The 27,735-nt window shown below is 39.4% G+C and overlaps 1 protein-coding gene across 1 annotated transcript in view; it reads right to left on the bottom strand.

Annotated features, from left to right (window-relative positions):
- The window catches only part of LOC131691094 (V-type proton ATPase subunit D 1), a 118,175-nt gene that overhangs the window by 50,882 nt on the left and 39,558 nt on the right, over positions 1 to 27,735 (bottom strand). Inside the window, exon 4 of the mRNA XM_058977293.1 lies at positions 2,882 to 2,976. Within this exon, the coding sequence (XP_058833276.1) occupies positions 2,882 to 2,976 (95 nt within the window). The remainder of the gene's footprint in view (positions 1 to 2,881; positions 2,977 to 27,735) is intronic.

Below are 27,735 nucleotides of genomic sequence, written 5' to 3'. Positions count from 1 at the left end.
GATAAAGTAATAAAAAAATTCAATTTCATTTATTAACCACTTAATAAAAATATGCTTAGTTGCTAAATTAGACAAGATCTTCACACAAAAGGAGTTTTATTGAATTCTCAGATATGTATGACTTTAATTGGTTTAGTTTTCGATAAAAATACACTGAAAAAAAAATTCAGTTTGGACAAGGAAAAGTTTTTTTCAAATGACTTTTTTTCTTAAAAGTGCCCAACCTGAATTTGCGATGGTAGGTAGGGAACATAATTACCTATCTTGGAACAAAATTTCATCCAAATCAAAAATGGTTTTTGTCGTGACTAACGACTTACCTTTCAATATAGGGTCCCCTTTTCAAAATTTCGGAAGAAAAATGATGTAAGATTTTGAGCGCTTATATCTTTTGTTGTACTGAATGGATTTAATCAATTTCTTCGGCATTTTGTCGAAAATATTTGTACCAATGTTGTATTAAATTTTGCAACAGTGTTTTGAAAAATCTTTCGAAAACGACTCGGAAAAGGTGAAAATTTTCAGCCCATCCCGCACAACCAACCAACAGAACAATAAAATAATGAAAAGTTTATATATAGGTCCACTACATGTTTGTTCCTATGATTATTCGTATTGGGTAGCTTGACGAGAGCAGTTGGTGGGGGAAAGCCGGCATATTAGTTTTGGTTATGCCATTAGAAGCCGGACGGAAAGGAAAGGCTCATGCACGCCACGAGAACGAGCGAGAAAGCGATAGTAGTGCATATTAGCGAAAGCGTTACGTACATTTTGAACCTTAATAACTTTTCTTCTACTAAACGGATTGCCAATCTTGTTTCATAAATCGGAAGGAAAACGTTCAACGCTTGCTACCGATACGTTGTTTGCTATATAAAATTTGTTTAAATAGTTCAAAAACTACTTTAAATGAGAATCAACATTAATGGTAAAACCTATAAATAGAAGATAAGTAAATTCACGCTTCTCTAATGTTGCCAACAGTCCTTTTCAGGACTAACAAAATACTTGTAAAGAATTAGTGGTGCTTATTTTCCGTTAGCGCTGTTTGTTGTAGATGGATTTGTGTCATAGTTATATGCAAACCGTCCTTAGGATGAATATATAATGGAAAAATGGAAAAAGAATTTTATTAGGAAGTTCCTTTTATTAATTTGTATAATTAAAAATAATTATATAAGAAAATATTTTTCAAAGTAATCTACAAACCCGAAGATTCTTGCCATTCCTTCCAAGAAAATCAGTGAATGTGGCAACTGTGCCACTAAGCGAAAGCTACACCAAAACGAATGATGAAAATATTTTCATTTATCGCACAAAAGGATGGCCTTCCATCTGCAACAAAAAGATGAGTTGGTAATGTATGTGACATAACAGGGGTGTCGTGACCACATTTCGAAGTTATTTCAAATCTTGCAAAGCATAGATAGACATAATTTCAATGATTGTTCCTATATGAATGAAATGACAAATTTTCAGGTTAAACGGGGCAATAACTTTGCAATTTATAGAATAAATTTATAATTTTAGTTATCGTATAATAACTGTCATCTCTTCCAAGCAACTTAACCCTCTGCTGCCAACCCCGTGGTTTTGCAGGGTTAAGGAGAATCATTGTAAAATGTCCAATACTTGATTTTATGTTGTTACCTACACTAAAACCACTTCAAAACACAAACAGAATTTTAAGAACATGATCATCGCGAGCGTGATTCATTTCTGTACGCTAGGAAAAAGATTCCGATGGTTGTTTCGAGAGATTTTATTATTGATATTTCAAAGCAAGAAAATATGAAATTTGTTAATTTCATGAATGAATGTCTCAACGGGCTTAGAATCCAGCGCATCCCACATCAACGCAGACTTCAACAACAAAAGTTCTTTTCAGAATCACCATAATTATTGAAAAGAATAACTTGAAACATGCCCACATATTTCATTGAGTATCATTCGATTTGAATTACAAGTCAAACGAGTAGTCACGACACTCTGGTTATGTCCTAGACATTACCCACCCATCTTTTTTTTTGCAAATCGTCTTTAAATTTTTAAAATCGATTTTTTTCAATGTAGGAGTCAATGAAGAATTTTTTCAATATTTTTATTCGAAAATTTGACTAACTTTGTGAAAACCACTCCTACAACATTTTTTTGTAGGATTTGTCATTTTTAGACTATAAACATTTGAAAAAAATGGTAAAAAAGTTTGGCCCTTTTCAAAAGACAGTCTAGATAATTTTTGGAAAAACAAAATATGCAAAGTGGCTTTTTGTGACAAAGTCTTCATGTACAGAAAGTTTCATTAGAATCTGAGAGGGTGCTGCCAACTCTGAATACGATTTGGCGCGAAATTCGTCCTATACTACCAGATAATAAGGGGGCTATCATATAAACGATCAGAATTATACTGAATCTTAGCGCGTGATATAGAAAAAGTTTCCATGATAAATGCATAAACTATTTTTTTGTTTTGAAAACTTTGGTTTAACAAAGGTCAAATTTTTTTCGTTAAAATATATTCGTTCGTTGAGAGATATTAACGCGCAAATTTAACATGTTTTTTTCAGTTGGCGTACCGAATCGCAAGGGAACGGTTTGACCGATCTTCAAGATTCATTCTTTGATTTAAAATGAAAGCTTATTTCAAGCTTTTAAATGTGAATCTAATTTAAAATAATCTATTTGTCTCGCTAAGTATGACTGAAATCAATAATCAAATTTATGAACCACCCATTCAATTACTTTTATAAATCTATAACAAAAAATTAAATCGTTAGTATAATTCATTGTTTTTTTTTAAATATTGTTAAACGCACAAGTTTGTAAGTACTACAATTTGCACTACAACGTATGGGAAAGGTGCAATTATGAAATGACGTACCTGAATTTTCTTTAAACGATAAAACTCTTCTCTCTCCAATTCATCCAATTCGGAAATGATATACGCCAGAGTACGATCGATTCTTGGAATAATAACTGAAAAATAAATGTATTAGTGTAAATCAAATATAACAATAGTAGCGATTTTATTTTCAATAATATTTTAATGTTTTGCTCAATGTATGTTTACTGCAATAGTCTAGAATCAATAATTAAGTAAGGGTAAGGGTTTCAGCGTGAAAAAAAACACTTTTTGTGATTTTTTTTACAAATTTGGATGAAGTAAATTGTTCATTTCAATAACATTCTGTAATTTTTCTATGAAAAAATAGCGACAACCACTCGGTGACGAAGCTTATTTGGAAAAACACGATTTGCGGTGATAACTACCATTCAAAAACTACTTAACCGATTTATTTCAGTCTACGTATAAAATACCTAATCCCTACGTTGAGTTTCAATTTTTGAAGTAGGGTTTTTTTTGCTCATTTGAAAAAAAATTGTTATTTTTTACAAAAAATTCCGCCATTTTGAGAAAAAAAACCTCCTTAATTGAAAATTAAAAAAATATTCTTCCCTTCCCTTGATGTAGTCCAATAATTATTTCTGATTATTTAATAGAAAACTAGCGCAAAAATTGAAAAAATGATTTTTTTTTATTTTTGCATATTTGCATCTTTAAGATAAGGAAAACATGCTCAAGAAAGGATTTACTCGAATTCAGCCTTGTGCGTCTGCTAGAGCCCATCAAACATGTTTTCATATAAGGCTGACAAAATTGGGGACTGACCAAATTGGGTCTTCAATGTATTATAATAGATAGGCAGTATTTGAAGAAGTTTCTTGTGGACGAGTGTAAAACGACTTTGTCCCTACATACTTGGAATCAGTGGCGTAGTCAGATATTCGGTTTTGTGGGGGTTTGGTGAAAATCTAACCTACTGTCTAAATGGCATAATTACGAAACCGCCATCTTTGAAGAATTAAAATTATGGAGAATCAGTTTTTCAAAAAAATGTACAAAGCTTCTGTCTTTAGTGAATTGGTTGAGACTTTCAACTTTATTGTAGGCATGAATACTACGTATATGGAGTATATCGAGTTATAAAATGATATTTATGAAGTGTTCCTTAATCTAGTTTTTTCTAAAAAAAACTTTTATTGTGAGCTTCACAAACTCACGCTTTGGGTAAAATGTAAATTTTATTGTTTATAAACAGTAGAAGAGATTTACCATCGACAGTAAAATCATAATAATTTATTTTAAAGGTAAATACAAATAGCCTACAATATTTTGATACCATGAACACATGGAGCCTTCATGTCTTCAACAAAGTGGTTTGTAATAGCACTCCCCAAAATTTTGGTGAAGACATTAAGTCTGGAACTAAATTTGTTTGAAGAGTAAATTCTCCATGAATACTTCTTGCAGAATATAACGCCAAAATTATTTTATCAGATGACGTGCTGTTCAACGTTTGTAAAATTCATCCAAGATACTGAACCTCCGAAATTGGCGGTTTCAAAATGATGCGATCTTGACCTAAAATTACCGTTTTCGAACATTTATTTTACCTATTCAAATAATTAGTAATACAACAAAAATCAAATGCTAACAAAAATCGATCAGGACCTGCTAGAGTAAAACGCAAAACGCCATTTTTCATAAATTCTTATAATTTCGGAAAGTGTTACTCTGGTTATGAATCATATTACGTTTTCGTCTCAACTCGACGCATTCCCAAAAAATAAAACATTTTCAGCAAATGTTGAAAGTTATGCAATTTTTCGGTGAGCAGTTCTATTTTTCAAAGACATTAAATAAATCCCAATTTCGCTTTCTATTAAAAAAACGCTTTTAATCCACCTAACAGTGTAATGATACATTTCTTATAACTCTTATCGCTTTCTTCGGGTATTATATCGATTGAAATCATTTAGAACTTGATGCTTCGCGATGTTTTTTGATAACACATACTACATGGGATAGTGGCAGGACTCAGAGAATCGCTCAAATTAGAATAGGACAATATCAGTGCAAGAAATCTCAAAGGTTAAACCAATTTAATGGAAAAGCAGAAAAATAGCCCATAAAAGAGAAATACAAACGAATTATTGCTAATGCTCCGTTAATAACATATATAAATTCTTCAATCAATGCATTGTGTACGGAAAGCTGAATATTTCTAAAGGTGTTATATATGATTGTACTGAGTCAAAAAATTCGAAAAGCAAATTTTCGAATGGATTTGAAGTTCATACTCAATAGTGTTTACTCAAATTCCCAAAGCGGCTGAGAACTCAGCACTAAAATTTCAGCTCTTGATATCTCGCTACCTCTGAAGTGCATGCATACATAGTTCAAACTTTAATTCGATATCGACTTTTTCTAAAAATGACTTCCCAGTAGTATCTTTGATCTGAATTATTATCCCTAATCCTAATGCCAAAGAACAAATTAAAAAACTCTCGAAACCCTTTAGGGAAAATCATCATAATTACTGGATTTTTTTTTCACAAAGCTTTTCGATAACCTTCCGTCACTTCTATTAAAAATTTTCAAATGCTTTATAATTTACATAATCTTGTTAGGAACAGTTGTTTAAGAAGCTTTTGTAATATTGTGTAGGAAAAGCTGAAATTTTATGAATTTTCTCTATCTGCAACATATAAACCTTTAAGTATACCAATTAATTTAGGATACCCTCTTAACATAAACTATCGCACGAATGGGAAAAGGTTCGCCGAATTTTGGAAGAAGTCGATAAAATAACCCCTTGAAACTACCTAAAAATTGGTGTAGTTCCATGCAATTGAAAGAAAATATCCTCAGAAAATGGGATGTACCTATTACTGTGAATAATTAATACAGTAAAGAACCGTTTTTATCATCTCCATGGTGTATTCTAGGCTGACAAAATGGGGACATTGACTAAATCGCGACATTTTTTTCTTCATAATAAATTGAAGCTGTTAAAATATTATTCCCTTCCCGTCATGTAGTCTAATAACTATTTCTTCTAGTGCAAAAATTTAAAAAAACCTGTTTTAATCCACCTAGAGGTGCAATTGTGCCTTTCTCATTTCTCCAAACTATGATTTAATAGCTGGTTCGTACAATATAACATTATGAAAATGTCTTTCATTCTTATTACACTTGGTAAGTATATATAAGAGCACCTTTTTGCATTCATCGCGGTATCGGTTTGAATCGGAGTTTTCTATGTGATCGCACTCCACAACCCGTAACTCCGGAGCCGGAAGTCGGATGGAGATGGAATTTAATATCAGTTTCCGGGGACGCAACACCTTTCATTTGAGACTAAGTTGATCAAATAAGTCTAGCCATTTTCGAGAAACCAATATAACCGTTATTCTGAATTTGGATACTTCAGGATCCGTCGATGGTGGCCAGTGTGGCCAAAGAGACTTTGAATGACTGTTGGGGACCTAGATCTACAAATTCAACAGTTGTGTTTACATTTTGAAAAAAATCCACCTTTTTACATTCATCGCAGAATTCGTTAGAATCGGGATTTGCTGCGTGATTTATTTATTTATTTATTTATTTATAATTAATTAATATCAACAGACACAGTGTGGTCCTAATGATAATTTCTTAATCTATTTAAAAAGTCAAATTGTAATCTGCTACGTGGAATGTGAAGATCGAACTCGGATGAAACTCTGTTGAAGGTCCGCTGCAAACCAATGATGGCACCGTTCACTCCATAGTTAGTCCGGCGAAGAGGTAATCGGAGGAATAAATTATTGCGAAGGGCGCGAGGGCGAACGTTCATGTTTATCGCACTGAGAAGCTCGGGGCAGTCAATTCGATCTTGCAAAATATCCGAAATCGTCATAGCACGGAATAGATCCCGTCGCACTTGCAATGTATCGAGTCCAATAAGCAAACCCCGGCTTTCATAACTTGGCAGCTGGTGAGGGTTGCTCCAAGGCAATCGACGAAGGGCAAACCGAACAAATCTGCGCTGTACTGCCTCAATTCGATGGACACCGTTGAGATAATGAGGGTTCCACACAACTGAACAATATTCCAGAGTTGATCGAACGAGTGAGCAATAGAGAGATTTCAAGCAGTAAATATCTGAAAAGTGCTTAGATATTCTCATTATGAACCCCAAACAGCGTGATGCCTTTGCGACAATATAGCTGATATGCTGTTTAAACGTCAGTTGTTCATCTAGAAAAACTCCGAGATCTTTGACGCAATTCGCTCTGTCAATTGTGGATTCAGCTAGACAGTAATCAAATCGAATTGGCGTTTTTTTCCTCGAGAACGTAATGACCGTACATTTCTTGGGGTTTAGGGTCATTCGGTTGATCTCGCACCATTCCGCAAAGGTTTCCAGTTGGCGTTGAAGGAAAGCTGCATCTTCAGTATTCCGGATTCTATGGTATAACTTGAGGTCGTCGGCGAAAGACAACCGTGGTCCTTCTAAACAAAAGTTAACGTCGTTGAAATACAGAAGAAAAATCAATGGACCGAGATGGCTGCCTTGCGGAATACCAGATGAAGCACAGAACTCTTCGGATACACAATCACCTATCTTGACTGCTAGACGACGATCACTGAGATACGATTGCATCCAACGGAGAATATTAGTACCAAAGCCGAGTCTATCCAATTTTGCCACTGCAATAGCGTGATTTAACTTGTCAAAAGCAGCTGAAAGGTCCGTGTAGATAACGTATCACCCTGTAATTCAGGAACCAGAACTCGGATCCACACAAAATTCAACAGCAGCTGATTAACTTTTCATTTAAAATCGAGTTTGTCAAAATCGGTTCAGAAAATTCCGAGAAACCGATGTGGACAAATCAACAAATTTTGTTTTGTAACCATACTCTTCAACTCGTAATCCGGAACAAGATGTCGGTTGAAAATTAAATTCAATAGCAACCTATGGGAATATTATACCTTTCATTTGAATCTTATTTTGTAAAAATCGGTTCAGCCATCTCCGAGAAACCGATGTGGACATTTTGTTAACAAATCCGCACATACACACATACATACATACATACATACATACATACATACATACATACATACACACATACATACACACAAACATACACACATACATACATACATACATACATACATAAATACACACATACATACACACATACATACACACACAGATATTTTGTGATCTCGGCGAACTGAGTCGAATGTTATATGAGACTCGGCCCTCCGGGCCTCGGTTAAAAAGTCGGTTTTTGGAGCAATTGCATAACCTTTCTATATGAGAAAGGCAAAAGAATAATATTTAATTAGCTTATTCAGCATGAGTTCAATGTTATCTTCATGTGATTATATCTTGAAATGTTGGTGGAATGGGTTTGAAAGTGGAGGGAATGGGGGTTAGTAGAGTGGGAGTGGAGGATGCGTCAGAAATCCTTCATCTTATTTCGGTATACGGGGTGGATGAAGGAAATGCGGGCGTGAGGATGGTCCAAGGGGAGGGGAGTGATGAAGGAGGGAGGTGTAAGGGCCAGGCGGGGGGGAGGGGCGGCGACGCAATACCCAACTGCATATTTTGCTTTCCATTTGAGACTTGGTTTGAGAAGATCGGTTGTCATCACCGAAGAACCGATGTGACTTTGTAATTGTGGAATATGCCCGGAATTCCGGACTTCCGGAATCGTTGATAGTGGACAATATATTCAAAGAATGTTTGATTTGCAATCAGTGATCTAGATCTGCGATTAGAAGAAATTTGGTGACCATTTCAATAGTTTTTAGCCTCTGAGGTATTACGATTGTACCGATTTATATGGGAAATTCCAGTGTATCTTTACTAACACCCCTGTAACTCCGGAAGCAAGAGTCAGAACCGAATGAAAATCAGCAGCAGTCGATGGTATTACTGTATCTTTCATTTGAAATCAAGTTTGTAGAAATCGGTGGAGAATTCGTTGGGGAATAAGTGTGATATTAGCTTAGGAACTTGGCGGGTTCCCCGGGGGCGTCATGAACCGTCATAGGTGGCCAATGTGGTCAAAGCTGCTTTGATTGATCATTAGTGATCCAGACCCGCAAACTAGAGTAATGTTACATCAGTTTTAATATGTTTTACATCATTTGAACATCATGGTGGTACCAGTTTATATGGGAATTTGCTGTATGACCGCACTCTTCAACCCGTAACTCCGGAACGGGAAGTTGGTTCACCTAAAAAATCAATAGCAGCTTATGGGAGCGTTATACCTTTCAGATGAAACTAAGTTTGCGAAAATCGGTTTAGCATTCTCTGAGAAAATTGTGTGAGTTTAAATGACACACACACATACACACAGCATCCGAGGGCGGGAGATCCCTGTCAGGTACGCGGGTGGAAGTCCAATCACTTCGACAGCGAAGCTTTCGCCGCGGCCCTGGGACTGGAGGCCAACACCGACAGTCTAAGCGGGGATGCGCTGGTAGCTGTTCTATCACGCGCGTGCGACGCCACTATGCCGAGAAAAACACTGCCAAGAAACGGCAGATGCCCGGTATACTGGTGGAGTGCCGAGATTGCAGCTCTACGGTCAGCCTGCCTCAGAGCTAGACGTAGGATGCAAAGAGCTCGCACCGAGGATGCAAGAGAGAACCGCCGTGAAGTGTTTCGAGCTGTGAAATTGGCCCTTAACAAGGCCATTAAAAGCAGCAAGAGAGCGTGTTTCGACAACCTGTGTGAGAGTGCCAACGCGAATCCGTGGGATGACGCCTACAGGATTGTGATGGCCAAGACCAAAGGGGGCTCCTCACCCCCAGAACGGTCTCAGGACCGGTTGGCAACGATTATCGAAGTACTCTTCCCGTCTCGAGCCACAAGCCCCTGGCCACCCGCACTACGAGACAGTGCGGGCACGGCCGAAATGGTGGCTCCAGTGACGAATGAAGAACTACTCGCAGTGGCTAAATCCCTAGCAATGAACAAAGCTCCAGGGCCGGATGGAGTTCCAAACGCTCTCAAGGCAGCGATCATAGCGAACCCGAACATGTTCAGGCTAGCTATGCAGAGATGCCTTGACGAGTGCCGTTTTCCCGATAGATGGAAAAGGCAGAAATTGGTGCTGTTGCCGAAGCCCGGGAAGCCGCCAGGCGACCCATCGGCGTACAGACCAATCTGTCTGATCGACACGACTGGCAAACTGCTTGAGAGGATCATCCTCAACAGGCTAACCTCGTACGCGGAAGGTACGGACGGTCTGTCAAGCAACCAGTTTGGCTTTCGGAAGGGTAAGTCCACAGTGGACGCTCTCAACTCAGTGGTAAATACTGCCGAGATAGCGAAAAGGCGAGGTATTCGACACTGTGCGTTAGTGACACTTGACGTGAAGAACGCCTTCAACAGCGCAAGCTGGGATGCCATCGCGCTCTCGTTACACCGGCTTAGCCTACCGGTGGGTCTGTACCGGATCTTGGAAAGTTACTTCCAGAACCGCGTACTGCTATACGAGACCGATGCCGGTCAGAAAAGGGTTCCGATTACCGCCGGAGTCCCGCAGGGCTCGATCCTAGGCCCGGTGCTATGGAACCTCATGTATGACGTGGTTCTGAGACTGAAGTTCCCTCCTGGGGTCAAGATCGTCGGCTTTGCTGACGACGTAACCTTGGAGGTCTACGGGGAGTCAATTCCTGAGGTAGAACTAACCGCAGAACACGCGATCAGCACGGTGGAGGAATGGATGAGCGCGAGAGGCCTGGAGCTCGCTCATCATAAGACGGAGGTAGTTATCGTCAACAACCGCAAGTCGGCACAACATGCAGTTATTCATGTGGGAGAAGTCGCGATCACTTCACAGCGAAGTCTGAAGTCTCTCGGAGTCATTATAGACGACAAGCTGATATTCGGCAGCCATGTCGACTATACATGCAAGAGAGCGTCGACTGCTGTTGCGGCTCTATCGAGAATGATGTCCAACAGCTCAAAGGTGTGTTACTGGTGGTTACTGGCAGGCGTTGCCTATCTATCCTCAGGTACGGCGGCCCGTCATGGTCAAGAGCACTGAGGGTAACCAGTTACCTACAGAAACTGGAGAGCACCTACCGCGTGATGTGCCTCAGAGTGATATCTGCCTACCGCACGGTATCACACGATGCATCCTGCGTGATAGCGAGCATGATGCCAGTCGGGCTGGTCATTCGGGAAGATGAGGAGTGCTTCGAGCTACGTGGAAATAGGGGAGCCCGCGAGCGCACCAGGGAGACCTCGGTCGGCAGATGGCAGCGTGAGTGGGACAACTCCTCGAAAGGTAGGTGGACCCACCGGCTGATACCTAGCATATCGAGCTGGGTGGGAAGACCCCATGGGGAAGTTCACTTCCACCTGACACAATTCCTGTCAGGCCATGGCTGTTTCCGACAGTACCTCCACAGGTTCGGGCACGCGGAGGTCCCAGTCTGCCCGGACTGCCCAGGTGTAGACGAAACTGCCGAACACATACTGTTCGTATGCCATCGGTTCGACGTCGCAATGCTTGACGTCTGTGGCTGGGACACAACCCCTGATACCCTTATTCAGCGGATGTGTCAATCGGTGGAGAAGTGGAACGCAGTCTCGGCTGCTACCATCCAGATTGCCAGTAGGCTACAGGTAATCTGACGAACCGAGCAACAGACGACGGGCACGGCTAACTAGTGATTGGTTAGCTGGAGCGAAAAAGGCCAAGCGCAAAAAAGGGAGTGAATGGTCTGTTCATGCCGAGGCAGGTTTGGCGCAGCGACTGGCAACTGCGTAAGGGGTAAACCCAGCCACCCCGAAGCAAGACAGAAGAGTGAATGTATAGGCGTATAAGTGGACTGTCTCATGCCAAGACGGGAGGGTCGTAGCGTAGTATGTTGGGACTTAGCTATCGATACCTCATGGCGTGGCAGAGGAGTGAAAGGGCGAGCATCCAAGTCAGTCTCACACGGCATGTTAAGGGTGAGCACAAAAGTAAGCCAAGGAATGAGTAAGGTGAGCACACAAGTCAGCCTCGCAAGGAACGAAAAAGGTGAGCACAAAAGCCTCATGTGGGAGTGTTTGAGAGTGAATCAAAGTGTGATTGAGAGAGCACCCAAGTAAGCCTCATACAGGATGTATGAACGCGTGAGTGAGAGTGAATGAGTACATTATGTACAGCCATCCCCCCAGAAGTAATACCGAGAGGTAGTTCCTGGGAGGAATGATGGCGGAGCCCAATGGAGTTTAGTCGGTATTAAAGGTAGCGTCACCATTCGAGCCCGATACGCCCCCAGTGCACCCCGTGTGGTAGATTGGACCCTACCAATAGCACGTGTACTGGGCTAGGACGTAAAGGTCTTCTCCTTTGTAAAAAAAACACGAATACACACACATACATACACACACAGACATTTGCCGATCTCGACGAACTGAATCGAATGGTATACGACACTCGGCCCTCCGGGCCTCGGTTAAAATGTCGATTTTTACAGTGATTGCATAGCCTTTCTTTATATGAGAAAGGCAAAAAGGTGATAATAGACGCGAACAACAATAGCTGATCGCCTCCACATACAATAAACACTCAGGCCATACCATGCACCTTCCATGCGCATATTTAATGCCCTGGGTACTAGCTCCCTAGTTGGTCAAACAAACATAGAAACTAGTTCCCTCAGTCCAAAGAAACGTCGACCCGATCGACATCACCCGGAGGACATGCGCTCTCTCACAATGCAACCCGACCCACTAACATTCAACAGGCTCATTACCCTATAAAACAGAGATTTATCGATGTATGTAAAAATAATCCCAATTCTTACAAAAATCTTAAGAAACCCCAGCCGATCATACCCATAATGAAATACCCGGCAGTATGCGCAGAAAGAATTTGATGAGCCCCACCCCCGTTCAATTCGTATGAATTCCCTATCAAACAACTAAACAAGAAAACCAGCCGGTTCATCTCCAAACAACACAAAAAGTTGCCCGAAACACCAACAATGTAGCCGAATGCTACACGCAGAATTTTATTTATGCATCGATAGCACACCTTTCTATCTACCTCTCGTTCCTTCCGCCGTAAATTCTATGCATTGGACACATTCGGTCTATCCACTCACTGAATGCTTACTAGAAGCATATGCATGAAAATGCATAAAAATCCTAGCAGAAGAAAAGAGACGGGAATAGAAAGTATGCTATCTATGCATATTTTCGTTTCTCAGTGTACCCATAAAAAAGTTGCTGCGATCTATCGGCACAATAATACACTGTACTGGGGCATGCAATACAACTGTTTACCGAAACCAAATCACAACCACATCGTTAAAAGCAGCACTCAGCTATAGCTATAGGTCAACAGTTGCTGCAACAACTCCCATGTATAATCCGAATAATGGCCATCTAATGAATCGAGCGATTCTTCCACTCAACAACCTAACAAGGGTCTCACGCATACTAAACGGGAGCAAAGCCCAGCAAAGTCCCTTCCTCTCCCATACGGGTAGAACCAAATTCTCCAAAACCACAACACATTTGATTCCAGTAGATTTACAATCCCGGAAAAGCATCCCTACCGGCTAACAAAATCATCAACACACTTTAAAGACGTTCACGCTAGTACTGCATCAAAGCAGTGTGAGAAAGAGATTCGCCTATTACATCAAAGTTTTAGCGAATATGGTCATGAATCATTATTAAGCCGGTTTCCATTACCTCACAACAAACAATACCTGCACATAACCGCCAAAAAAAGAAACCATTACATTCTCTAACAACCGAACCCCACCGCCACGCTCGCTTTCCAATAAAGATTAGTGTGTACGTAGATCATGTTCAACTACTAAAAAGACAACGGAAAAGATTCGATGTGTGGATGCGAGCTCAGTCCGCAGTCCCCAGCCCAGAAAGAACCACATGAAATTATGTACACTGTACAGCAACTGCGCTTGATATAAAAACAAACTGCACCGGCGAGCCACTCAGAAACACCGGGCACCTCGAATGAACACCATAACTGGCCAATACGAGAAATAAATATCGAGTGAAAATCGAAAATGCTCGCTCCCATCACCAACACAATACAATAAAAAATTAAAGTAAACTTATCCGTTTGGTGTTCATCTTCCTGCTCCATGCTACCCTGGCGTTTACACTTTCTTCGGTGGTTCTCTCATTACTATTACTAACACGATTCTTCATTCAGAACCGGAACACACACATTTTCACAAGTTTTGCTCCGAATTATGCTTTTCAATAAAACTTATCTTGATCAAAACTAAACTTTTTCACTATGCACGAGCAGAAACTTGTTACATAATGATTTTAATTGTTTTATTTTAACATTCGGCACATGGTATTAGGCAATCTATCCTGTATATCACTTAAAATTCAACGATTTCAGAGAGCACTATAATCCAAGACTGGTATGTATCAATGCACCCAGTTCTCTCCTGCCACCGTAAGCACCTTCGTACTGCCGCAAAAACTAAACCACACCGGAGAAAACAAAACGCACTTGTTTCTCGGTACAACGTTCGGTTACGAATGAACACAACACAAAAGCTTTGAAATGACCAGTTTTTTTGTCACTCTCCTTATCGCTATTTGTGTGTATTGAAGATAAGTTTGAGTATTTCAATACTGTTATTTGAGCATTTAACAAAAATGTGCACTGTTGGGGCAGCGTTGCCAATGTTCCAGATTTATCTGGAATCTTCCAGATTTTTCCCAACTGAACAGACATTCGTTCAAGCCAGACATTTTGCCAGATTTTTGAAGTTTTTCTAGGTTTTTCCAGATATTCTGAATTTTACGTTACACCCCAACGAGGTTACCATTATGCCAAATTTATCTGGAACAACCAAAGCTTTTTTAAGCTCCCAGCAAACAGTCCAATCTCTTATTCTATGAGATTTTAAAATTAAAGTTGTAAAAAACAAATTTTGGAAATCCTGGTCATATTCCATTAATACACGTTCTATGAAGAGCAAATTGTACACACCACAAAATAATGAAATTTAAACGACATGTAAATCAATGCGAATGTAAATATAGAAAGATTGAATTAAAAATTTAATTGAAAATTTCGTTAAAAGCAATGCATTCAATTGGAGCATCAAAAAGCATACAATTTTAAAGTTTCATTCGTGTAATTTTATATGTCATTTATTTTACAACAATATTGTTATTGTTATTTATCAGTGTGCAATCGGGCTGTCTCAACAACCTATTTCTGCAACCTATGTGCATTAACTGTACACCTATCGTCTATCCGTTGCACTTGACAGTGTGTGCAGTGCTTTATGGTCACACCTACGACCGCGCACCCGGCTTCCCATGAGCGTTTTGGCGGCTCAGAGGTGTCCTTCCATGTTGCTCAGGGATACATTGCTCCTATACACATCCATGCATACAGGCATACATACGGGCTTACATTCATACATACATACAAACTATTTGGCGCAAGTTTAGAGCGTGTAACGTCGTGTCATCTAGTCTGTCTTCCTATGGAAAATCATCCTACCATCGCCTTGGGGTCATGGTCATATTGGCAAATTTCGCATTGAATCCTCTTCTGTCTCTTCCTAATCTCCTTTTTGTCTCCTAGGTCCGAAGCAGATCAATCGACTATTAATTGAAACGGTAAACATACTAGCAGTATTAGTCCTTACTCGCGAATACTTTTCCTTCAACTGTGCTATTTCTTCTCTATCTTACATCTGTGCTATTTCTTCTCTATCTTATAACATAACTCGATTATCCCTGTTCTAGTCAATATACATATTCATTACATTAGGGACCAGGCAAACCCTTAATTTTTCTATTATTATTATCCTGAGTAGCTATACCAGTGAAGGTATTTTAGGATGTCGTTAAAAAGAATCTCTGCCAATAAAGGCGTAAGCAATATTTATCCACATAAAATTTGCTCGAAACGAATGTCCGCCTGGTTCGACTCGAACAGACCACACCGACCCGAAAGGGTTGCTTATCATTTCTGAGAGCCGGTGTGCTTGATCGAGTTTAATAATCATAAGAACAAATCCTGAATAATTAACTATCTCTTAGGTGCCAGTCCTGCACTCCTTTCCAGAACTAGCCTCATACTCACGATCAAAAGAGTCGACAACTAGTAGGATCTACATGTCCCCACCCAAGCGAATTGATCAACTTGCAAGTAGGAGCACATATCTACCAACCAGCCAAGAAGACTTCCGAATCAATGAGAATGGACCATGCCAGTTGAAGGCCACAGGCCTAGCGCCATCTCGTACAGTCATTTCTCAGCCCACCCCCTGGCAGACGTTCATCCGCCCATCTAGACTCTGTCAAGATGAGAACCTACCAAGCCTAACTGTTCGTATGTACTAGTCCGTATAGATTTTGGTTTGCTGCAACGAAACAAGAAAAGCAAAATAATTGTGATTAGTATCTTAGTTATAAGTAAACGATTTCTCATCTGTTGTCTGTTTCCCTGTTCCCAGTCCTTCCTCCTATTCCTGATCTGTTTGGGCCACTGGCTTTCCGTTTCCTTTGCCGTCACGCTCTCCCGCATTGAGCCGCACACATCGTAGCAAGAGAAACAAATGTAAAGACAAAACAAAAAAAAAATGAAAATAAATGGACGTCTGCTATCTGTGCCTAAATTGATGTTGCTTCTCAGTTTTGCACGACCCAGGGGGGACTTGGCCTTGATCCCAATGCTCTGTCGCCGATGTTACGTGATATTCGTTATGGAATATTCTTTGTTTGGGAGCCATTCATAAACAATGTTGTTCGTTTTTTTATCCCTGATCCGCTGATACGTCTAAAATTCATTTTAAGTTTTTATCTCGTTACGTGGCGCTCTTCCCCTATTGTCAATATCCGATATCATTTATGAATGGTCCCCTGGCGATATATTTAGAGCAGACAATCCAATGAAAAATAGGATTGACAGGATTTTAGTGCGCTCTTGGCACCTTGTGTCACATCTTCATGTTTGTTATACATACTAAGAATACCAAAGCATGTGATGTGATTGATGACCGGAAAATTAGAGAAGCAACTCCTCCCCTTGCCCCCACGACCACCATTATTTTAATGAAGAATTAATTAGAAGTCTTTCCTTTTGCCGAAAATTCCGTTGATAACCTACATATTCATATAAATAGTGTATTGTGTATTAAGTTCTTTTCTTCTGAAAGCTTTGGAACGGATAATCGATCATCACATCAGGAACGTTAGTTTAGTTGAATATCCACTGCACAAAATGCAACATCCATATCAGTGTGGGAAATCCACGTTCACTCTGCTTCACGATGTTGTTTACAACATTGAGAAAGCCTTCTCGCTCAAGCAATCTAGCTTGGGTGTATTCCTAGATATTCAGGGTGCTTTTGACAAGGTGTCCTTCCAGTCTATTCTGGAAGCGACGCACGGTCATGGGATACCTGCATGTATCTCACGTTGGATAAACGCAATGCTTAGTAACCGCATAGTTTGCTCGTCACTGCGACAGGCTGAGATACGGAAGTTGAGTATTTGCGGTTGTCCTCAGGGCGGCGTTCTGTCACCTTTGTTATGGAACTTAGTAGCTGACGGCTTATTGAAGAAACTCAATGAGCTTGGATTTCCAACCTACGGGTTTGCTGACGATTACCAAATACTAATTACTGGATTTTGCATCGGAACAATCTTTGACTTAATGCAACAGGCATTAAGAGCTGTCGAACAGTTGTGTCGACAAGTTAAACTATCAGTTAACCCAAGCAAAACTTCAATGGTTCTTTTCACGAAGAAGCGAATAACAACCGGGGTTCGTCCCTTGCAGTTCTTTGATTCTGAGCTACTGTGTGCAGATCAAGTCAAATACGTTGGAGTCATACTGGATTCCAAACTGAATTGGTCCGCTCACATTGAGTTCAGAGTCAAGAAAGCGTACATGGCCTTCGGGCAGTGCAGACGAACTTTTGGAAAGACCTGGGGTCTCAAACCTAAATATATCTATTGGATTTACACGACAATTGTACGTCCAATACTGTCATACGGATGCCTTGTGTGGTGGCAGAGGGGAGAGGTGGTGACAGTCCAGTCAAAGCCAAACCATCTGCAAAGAATGGCGCTCATGGCGTTGACTGGTGCTTTCACCACGACTCCGACTGTTGCTCTTGAGGCACTTCCTAATATCAAACCATTACACATACACTTAAAACAAGAAGCACTATCATGTGCATACAGACTGCAGGTTACTGGGCTTTGGAACAGTAATCATGTTGATCTTGCTACACGATTGTGGTCACAAATGGTTACATGGGGTGAAGATATTCTTGCTCCCAGCGATATTACACTCACTTGTAGTTTTCCTTACAGGACATTCCATGTGAAGATTCCCTCTCGAGAGTAGTGGTTGTCTGGCTTTATGGAAAGACAACAACAAACGCAAGTGTGTTACACTGACGGTTCTCTGATGGAGGGACGTGCTGATGCTGGTGTCTACTGTCGTGAAATGAGATTGGAACAATCTCACTCACTAGGTAGATACTGTACTGTATTCCAAGCAGAAATCTTTGCGATTATGTGCGGGGTGCAATCGGCCCTTCAACTGAGTTTGTCCGGCAGAGTTATAAACTTCTGCTCCGATAGTCAGGCTGCAATCAAAGCCCTTAGCTCAGACAAATCCCGGTCCAAGCTAGTGATCGCGTGCCGAACCCAAATCGAAGAACTAAGCATTGTCAACACTATCTACCTTGTCTGGGTGCCCGGACATTGCGGTATTACTGGAAATGAATGGGCTGACGAATTGGCCAGGGCAGGTTCAGCGATTGACTTCGTTGGTCCTGAGCCCGCGCTGCCAATTTCGACAAGTTGGATAATGGAAAAAATCCTTGGCTTCGTCCAAGCACCGCAATTATTGGAGAAATCTACAAACGTGTCGCCAAACAAAGGCGTTTCTAGAACAGCCATGCCCAGTGGTTTCGAAAAATCTCTTACATTTTTCGAAACTCCACTGCGGCATGCTGACCAGGGCTTTAACCGGCCACTGCAAACTCAATTATCACATGGCAACTATTCAGCGCGCTGAGTCTTTTTCATGTGATCTTTGTAAATCCGACTACGGAACCTCATATCATCTGATATGCAACTGTCCAGCGGTAGCGCAATTGCGATTTCGAGTCTTCAGCCGTCCTTATATAGACGAAACCATGTTTGGACGACTGAAACTCAGAGACATACTAAAGTTTCTTATCCAATGTGGTAAAGAGCTTTAGGCTAATTCGCAGGAAAGTTGAACTACTTGTGAGTTTAACTTACCTGTTGTTTATTTTTGTTCTGTGCTGTTATTTTCCCCCCTTCCATTCTACTTCCCCACACCTCCTTGTCCTTTCCTTCCGCTCAGGAAATGATGAAAACACACGGCAAGGCATAAATCCCCGACTATGTACGGGGAACATGCCATTTGAGCCAATATATTCTGATTCCTGATTAAACATTATTTATTCATAACACCACGCATTCGAATGCTCTTCCTCTTACTACGCGATGAAACTACAGAAAGCATGCGTTTGCATCACACATACTCATATACATATAATTGCACGTTATCACACATACACAATACAATTTTAATGGAAAAAATTGGACAAAAAGAAAGTTCAAAAGGGGGTCGCTCGTGCCCCTTTAGGGTGTCGGTCTTACTCGCAGCGTTTTTAAATGTAATTTTTCTCCATTTTTTGGGCAACCAATAATTTTTAATGAATTTAATTTTTCGAAACTCTGAAACAATTGTGTTTTGTTAAGAACCACCTAAACAAGGATTATACACAGAATATACAATTTTAGGAGCTTTGTGGAATTTTAGAAAAATTATTGCGCTTGTTCCCCTATAACACATGTGTCCAAGTGCAAGGCTTCTAATACCGACGTGAAGGAAAAGATGTACTCGTGTAAAATCTGCAGCCAAACATTCAAGCATCAGCAAAGCGGGATGTACCACATGAGCAACAAAACCAAACACAAACGGTTCGACGAAGGAGAGGTGATTTTCCGAAGCTAAAATAACTTTCTCGTTCCCAAATTGTTAAAGCTACCAAGCGCAACACCGGACAACTTGAGAAATTTGTCCTGAGCATGTTTTTGGCAAGTGGTGAGGATAGTGTACCCGTTTATTGGGTAGTATTTGGCGCACCAACATTAGTAGCGTAAATATCCAGCGCCAGACGCAGGTTCCGTTTGATGGATTCGATGGAATCGCTATCGACAGACTCTTCATCATCTCGACTTCCATGAGCTCATTCAGTACTTTATGATAAAATAACAATAGTCAACACAGGCTACGGTCCGACCAGGATGTAGAATTCAACTAGATTCATTCGACAATAATACCACGCAAGACTGGTAGTATACTCAACTGCTGTATGCTTTTCAAGAGCAGCTGATTTTTGGTGAACTATCGGAAAGGATTCAAATGAAATGGCATTTGCTTACATTTCAGCATGTATCAAACAATTGAATTCAAATAATTTGTACCTTTCCGATTTATTTGAGGCATGAATTTCCTGGAAAGACAAATACCAACAATATCAAAATAGCCCGGATTTTTTTTAACGTGGCGAATGAATTATTTAAAGTCACGTAAATAAAACAATCAATCAATCAGCCGAATTTCAAACCTTAACATTTTTTCGTTTTGACAAAAAATTCTGTCAAAACAAATCACTTTCGCGTACGGCGTATTTTGCTATCCTGAATGAGCAAAGCACATTTGTCAAACTTCTCCATCGAAAAGTTTGACAAACTGCAGCGTTACGCTGTTTGAAGTTTTGACAAACTGGTCAGTACACTGTTTGACAAATAGACAAATAATCGCTTTGACAAACACGAATGAAAAATTTGGCAAACTGTGTTTGATCAAATATTAAGAGCCAGTACACAGCAGTTCAAATTTATTTCACGAAAGATGTCAAATATTTGACGTTATTACAAACAGTGTACTGGTAGCTTAAGTGTTTGTTTTATATTTGTGATTTTCATATGAAAGAAGCAAAGGAAAAATAAATTTAAAAGGAAGAAAAATTCTGGCAGCCGGAAAAAGGACGACACAATGTCCTGGAACGCGGATTTCTGGCTGAAAAAAAAATTAAGGGTTGTGTACTAGACACGACAACGATGACATTAAAAATGCAGCCAGTTTTATGAGCAAGTAATATTATCCGTGGCCAAATCAAAACCCCTTAATGCCATCGACTGTTTCAGAACTACACACAGGAATGCTATTATTCACTAGAGATAATTGTTGAATTTTTAAATTAAAATCGATAACCTGTAGTGTGACAAATTCAAGTTTTAAAAAAGTTTTATTCAAATCCACGAAATGGGAACATAAATTAATGATGCTCACAAACAAAATCTTACATCTATCTTTAAATACCTGCTATCAAATTAGATTGCAAACATCTATAACGATAGAAAAATAACTGGTCATAACTCAAACTATTCGTAAACGAAGAAAGTTTAACATATGTATCTTTATATATTCGGTGGTTTAATTAACATTAACTCTGAAATGTTTTATATTTGGAGCCCATTGGTGGAATCCTGAAAAGGACTATTTGTGGAATACACAAACACGCGTGCTATGGAATGAAAAGTACTAAACTAACTAAGGGCTTTTGGTTTAACAAAAATAACATGCAGAATGGAACAATTAGTCAGCTGCAAAACAAGGTCTGCCTTCTCACGCTACTTACATCAGATAAATATTTTGAAATAAAAAGAAACAACCTTTCCCTTCAGAATCTAATATGAAATACTCATAGCTTGAAACGTGACATCGGCTTTTATCACTTTCGCACTGATGATGGAAGAACTACCTTCATGCAGAATAACGAAAAAATATTTGCGGATTTTTCACATCCTCCGATTTCTATAATATTGCAGACTTTTGGATTTGGTTTGATTTTCGCCAATTTCAGCGCCATGCTGAAATATACTTTTAAATAATATACTTTTAAATAACTGTACATTTTTGTATTGTTTCGGAAGGATAATTTTAAGCAAATCACAGATTGTTGTAAATTGCAGATTGTCAATGTACGCGTAAGCAACAAGTAACGAGTATAAACGGCGGAATTAGGTTATCGTTGTCATTGTCAAGAATTTTTCAAATTTGTTCTTCATTGTTGGTTATAGCCCTGAAAAGGGCTTTTAATTTACAAAAATAACATGCGAAATGGAACAATCAGTCAGCCGCAACAACGGTTTGCCGTCTCTTCCAGCCGCGCACTACTTACATCGGATAAATAATTAAAATTGGAAAGAAACAAACAATCTTCCCCTTCAACAGATAATTTGAAATACTGATAGTTTGAAACGTGACATCGGCTTTTATGACTTTCGCATTGTTGATGGAAGGACTGGACATTTTTGTTTTTGCCTTTCTCAATAGAAAGGTATTGCAATTGCTCTGAAAACCGACTTTTTAACGGAGGCCCGGAGGGCCGAGTGACATATACCATTCGATTCAGTTCGTCGAGTTCGGCAAATGTCTGTGTGTGTGTATGTATGTGTGTATATGTATGTGTGTGTGTATGTGCGTCTGTGTGTGTGTACGCGAACACAATCTCACTCACTTTTCTCAGAGATGGATGAACCGATTTTTACAAACTTAGTCCCAAATGAAAGGTGCAACGTTCCCATAGGCTGCTATTGAATTTCTAATGGATCCGACTTCCGGTTCCGGAATTACAGGGTGATGAGTACGATCACGCAGAAAACGTCGATTTTAAGAAATTCTGCAATGAATGTATAATGGTGAAAATTTTTCCAAAATGTGACCACAACTGCTTCGATTTGTAGTACTAGGTCATTAACAGCCATTCAAAGTCTCTTTGGTCACATTGGCCACCATCATCGGTTCCGGAAGCCCCGGCGGAAGTATCCAAATTCAGAGTAACAGTCACATCGGTTTCTCGGAGATGGCTAGACCGATTCGACTAAACTTGACCTCAAATGAAAGGTATTGCGTCCCCGTAAATGGCTATTAAATTTTATCCCCAACCGACTTCCGGTTCCGGAGTTACGGGTTGTGGCGTGCGATCACATAGCAAATTGTGATTCAAACCGATACCCCGATGGAAGCAAAAAAGGTAAAAATTTCGCTAAAATGTCTCTCAAATAACTTAACTTTGCAGTTCTAGGTCACCGACGGCCAAACAAACTTTCGTTGACTACATTGACCACCATAGACGGTTCCGGAAGTGCCCGGGAAAAGCGGCCATCTTTCATAACTAGCAAACTCATATCAGTTTCTCGGAAATGGTTGGGCCGATTTTCACAAACTTAGTCCCAAATGATAGCTATATTATCCCCACAGATGTCTGTAACATTTCGCACGGACCGCTTGTATGGTTCCGGAAATATAGACTGAACGGTCCGGTCACACATGAAATTCCCATATAAGCCGGAACTCAAAATTTTTTTCAAAGGGGGGACCCCATGAAATTTCAGAAATCGAATTCGTATTTTTGATGCCAAACATCTTTAAAATGCATGAAACGTCGAGATTTTATGTTATCACGAAATTTTTTTTTTTTGGAAATCGACTTTTTGGGACTTTGCCGATTTTGCACCTTTTTGCATTTCTCAATTGCTCTGAAAACCGACTTTTTAACGGAGGCCCGGAGGGCCGAGTGACATATACCATTCGATTCAGTTCGTCGAGTTCGGCAAATGTCTCTGTGTGTGTATGTATGTGTGTGTATGTATGTGTGTGTATGTGCGTCTGTGTGTGTGTACGCGAACACAATCTCACTCACTTTTCTCAGAGATGGATGAACCGATTTTTACAAACTTAGTCCCAAATGAAAGGTGCAACGTTCCCATAGGCTGCTATTGAATTTCTAATGGATCCGACTTCCGGTTCCGGAATTACAGGGTGATGAGTACGATTACGCAGAAAACGTCGATTTTAAGAAATTCTGCAATGAATGTATAATGGTGAAAATTTTTCCAAAATGTGACCACAATTGCTTCGATTTGTAGTACTAGGTCATGAACAGCCATTCAAAGTCTCTTTGGTCACATTGGCCACCATCATCGGTTCCGGAAGCCCCGGCGGAAGTATCCAAATTCTGACTAACAGTCACATCGGTTTCTCGGAGGTGGCTAGACCGAATCAACCAAACTTAGTCTCAAATGAAAGATGTTGCGTCCCCGTAAATGGCTATTAAATTTTATCCCCAACCGACTTCCGGTTCCGGAGTTACGGGTTGTGGCGTGCGATCACATAGCAAATTGTGATTCAAGCCGATACCCCGATGGAAGCAAAAAAGGTAAAAATTTCGCTAAAATGTCTCTCAAATAACTTAACTTTGCAGTTCTAGGTCACCGACGGCCAAACAAACTTTCGTTGACTACATTGACCACCATAGACGGTTCCGGAAGTGCCCGGGAAAAGCGGCCATCTTTCATAACTAGCAAACTCATATCAGTTTCTCGGAAATGGTTGGGCCGATTTTCACAAACTTAGTCCCAAATGATAGCTCTATTATCCCCACAGATGTCTGTAAAATTTCGCACGGATCGCTTGTATGGTTCCGGAAATATAGACTGAACGGTCCGGTCACACATGAAATTCCCATATAAGCCGGAACTCTAATTTTTTTTCAAAGGGGGGACCCCATGAAATTTCAGAAATCGAATTCGTATTTTTGATGCCAAACATCTTTAAAATGCATGAAACGTCGAGATTTTATGTTATCACGAAATTTTTTTTTTTAAATCGACTTTTTGGGACTGCCGATTTCGCACCTTTTTTCAGTTCAATATTACCGAGGCTGTTTTTTCTTTTTCAAAATTTTAGAACTCGAATGATGATTTATTTTCCTGTATATAGTTGTCATGTGATGTACAATAATAAAATGTAATATATGCATTTAAAAGCTTTTAATGAATATAAACAACGCACACATTCTCGTGATTCATGATAGAGAAAGGCACAATTGCACCGCTAGGTGGATTAAAATAGGTTTTTTGAAAAATGACACAACATTTTTTTCAGTGTATATTTTTTTGGACAGAAGCATTCATTCCCTGTAACTCGTTCTCAGATAGTTTTGCTGTATAAAATACAGTAATCGAACAAAAAAAATTTGAAATTCATACACGTAGAAACGTTTACGCCCTTTTGAAAAGTTGCTCTTGAGTCAAAATAACCTTATTACCTGTGGAAAATATTTAGTCTTGCATGACGGTGAAACGTGTGAACGGTGAAAGTTTCATTGGAATCTAAGATGGTCGGTCACGATTTTAAAGATTTTCGGACGGATCTTCGTGGAATTCCTAAATAGTGACGCAAAAACGTGACATCGTTTGATTTTAGATTTTAGAATGACACCCTGCCCCAGATAGTGCAGTAAGACATTTTCAATGTCAAAAGGTAAGTGCTAAAACCATAGGTCTTTATTCTGCTATAAACGGGCAATTTTCCATATTACCAGCACCTTGCAAAACGTGCGTAAATTAAATCGGTGCATACTTTTCATTTACATTCCTTTTGCTCTGAATGAGGAAAACAACGCTCGTGATATTAGGCTTTCGCTCCAAAAAAAATAGTAAAAGATTTCGAAACGTTTTTATCAATTGCTCTTCCAGGTAGGTGTTTAGAAAATGATTACTATGTACATTAGACTGCCCAGAAAAATAATGAATTTTTGAAAACTCAATCGGCCCATGCCTGATTCGATTACTATTCCCACCAGGAGTACTTGCCCTAAATTTGAAGCAAATCGGACAAGTCTAGCTACCGGATCAACGTGCCTTAAGTTTGTATGGGACTTTTCGTCAATTTACATGGAGAAAACCCACTAACTCGCATTTTTGCCGCTAGATGGCACTGTATGTATCGTATTATCACTGTAAGTAAAAATAAGAAAGATAATTTAATTGTCTACAACTTTGTCGAAGACTACTTGTAAATCCGGCTTTGTTGAAAGTTATTAAATTTTAAAAGAGGGGGGTTTCAGTAGGTTTTCTATGGGGCCTAGTTGTGCATGGTTGTGTATCAGTACTCGATTCCTACGAACTATACATTTTTGTGCATTAACCGTTAGATTTAGCTCAATAGTATGTTCAGAAGAATTGTAGTAAATAATACGAGTCATGTTTTGGTTGAAAATTTTTAGTTCCAACTGTGACCGAATAGATGGCGCCAGTACTAACTTTTCATAGAAGAGAGATAGAATATCAAAATGTTCGGAAGAATTATTGAAAAATTTCTGCTATACAACTTTGTAGAAAACACCTAATATCTATCTCTTTCCGTTGAAAAGTTAGTGTTGGCGCCCTCTATGCGGTACAATGTGGAACTAAAATTTTCTAACCAAAACCTGACTCGTATTATTTACTGCAACTCTTCTGAACATACTATTCAGCTAAATCTAACGGTTATTGCACAAAAAAATTTAGTTCGTGGGAATCGAGTACTGATACACAACCATGCACTGCTAGGCCCCATGGAAAACTGACTCAGACATCACTTCGTTAAAAGTTTAATAACTTCTTTTAACAAAGCCGGATTGACAAGTAGTCTTCGACAAGGTTGTAGACAATTAAATTATCTTTCTTATTTTTACTTACAATGATAATACCATGCATACAGTGCCATCTAGCGCGCAAAAATGAAAGTTAGTGGGTTTTCTCCATGTAAATTGTCGAAAAATCTCATACAAACTTCAGGCACGTTGGTCCGGTAGCTAGACTTGTCCGATTCGCTTCAAATTTGGAACAAGTACTCCTGGTGGGAGTAAGAATCGACTCAGGGGTGGGCCGATAGGGGTCATTTTTTCCTGTCACTTTAATGTACATGTATCGTGATGGCTGCATTCTAATTTAATGAACAAGGTACAGATTGTTTCATTCTTGTGAAAAAAATACTGAATGCCAATTCGAATAATCTTGCAAGATAATATATGATTATAATAACATTGGTTTTGCTTCCATATACCATGGAAGTGACTTGGTTTTTTTGCACTAAAGTCATCATCATTGTGCGTAGATTTCCATCTATGATACGACAACTCGCGATCAATCCATAGCTCACTCAGCTATGTCAAGAGTTGCAATTTTTTTTTGAGTGGTTTCTAAATTTGCGAAACGGAACGCAGGTATCGTGAAGTAGTTTCAAGTCTGAATTAAAAATGAATGCATTCAAACTCGTTAAATTAACACTCGGAATACCAAGGGGGTAAAAAGTTACGCGGACTACCAAGGGGGTCCAAAAAAATGGGAACGCTTACTTAGAATAATAGGGTTGTCTACCGTAAGTTATAGTGAAATGAGTAAAACAAAGTCAGAGAAGAAAAAAATGGGAACGCTGCTTTGACTGGCCATATCTTAGCTGTTTGTTCACCGATTTCTATTTTTTCTTCAGCATTGGATAGGAATATTTTTCACAAAAACGTTGATCAAAAAATAATAAAAAACAAATTTGTATATCCGAAGTAATTGTAAATATATTAATTGAAAGTCAGCACAGACAAAATGAGCTTTTCACTTCAAATAATCGTATCTCAGCCGTTTGTCAACCATTTTCAATTTTTCTTACACCAATAAAATTCTTAGAGCTTCTAGATTTGTAATATATGCAATATCAATATACATTATCAAAAATACTGTATTTTTTGAGGTTTTAGGCGGTATGGTTTTCACAGTGCTCGCCGCACAAGGCTGGTTAAAATCAAATATTATAAAATAACAATATGGTTCACTTCTGCATTTCTTAAAAGACACCACACTGGCGCCACCATGGCACAAAAGGTTACTAGTACACTGTAAATTTTGCAGTACGTAATGACAATTCTCAGTTCAACACAATACATTATAGTAGAGGTGGCGACATTTCTAGATTAGGGAC

Source organism: Topomyia yanbarensis, chromosome 3 (genome assembly GCF_030247195.1).
Source record: "Topomyia yanbarensis strain Yona2022 chromosome 3, ASM3024719v1, whole genome shotgun sequence".
NCBI lineage: Eukaryota > Metazoa > Arthropoda > Insecta > Diptera > Culicidae > Topomyia > Topomyia yanbarensis.
The sequence above is the reverse complement of the archived record's forward strand: the minus strand, read 5'-3'. Positions and strand labels throughout refer to the sequence as shown.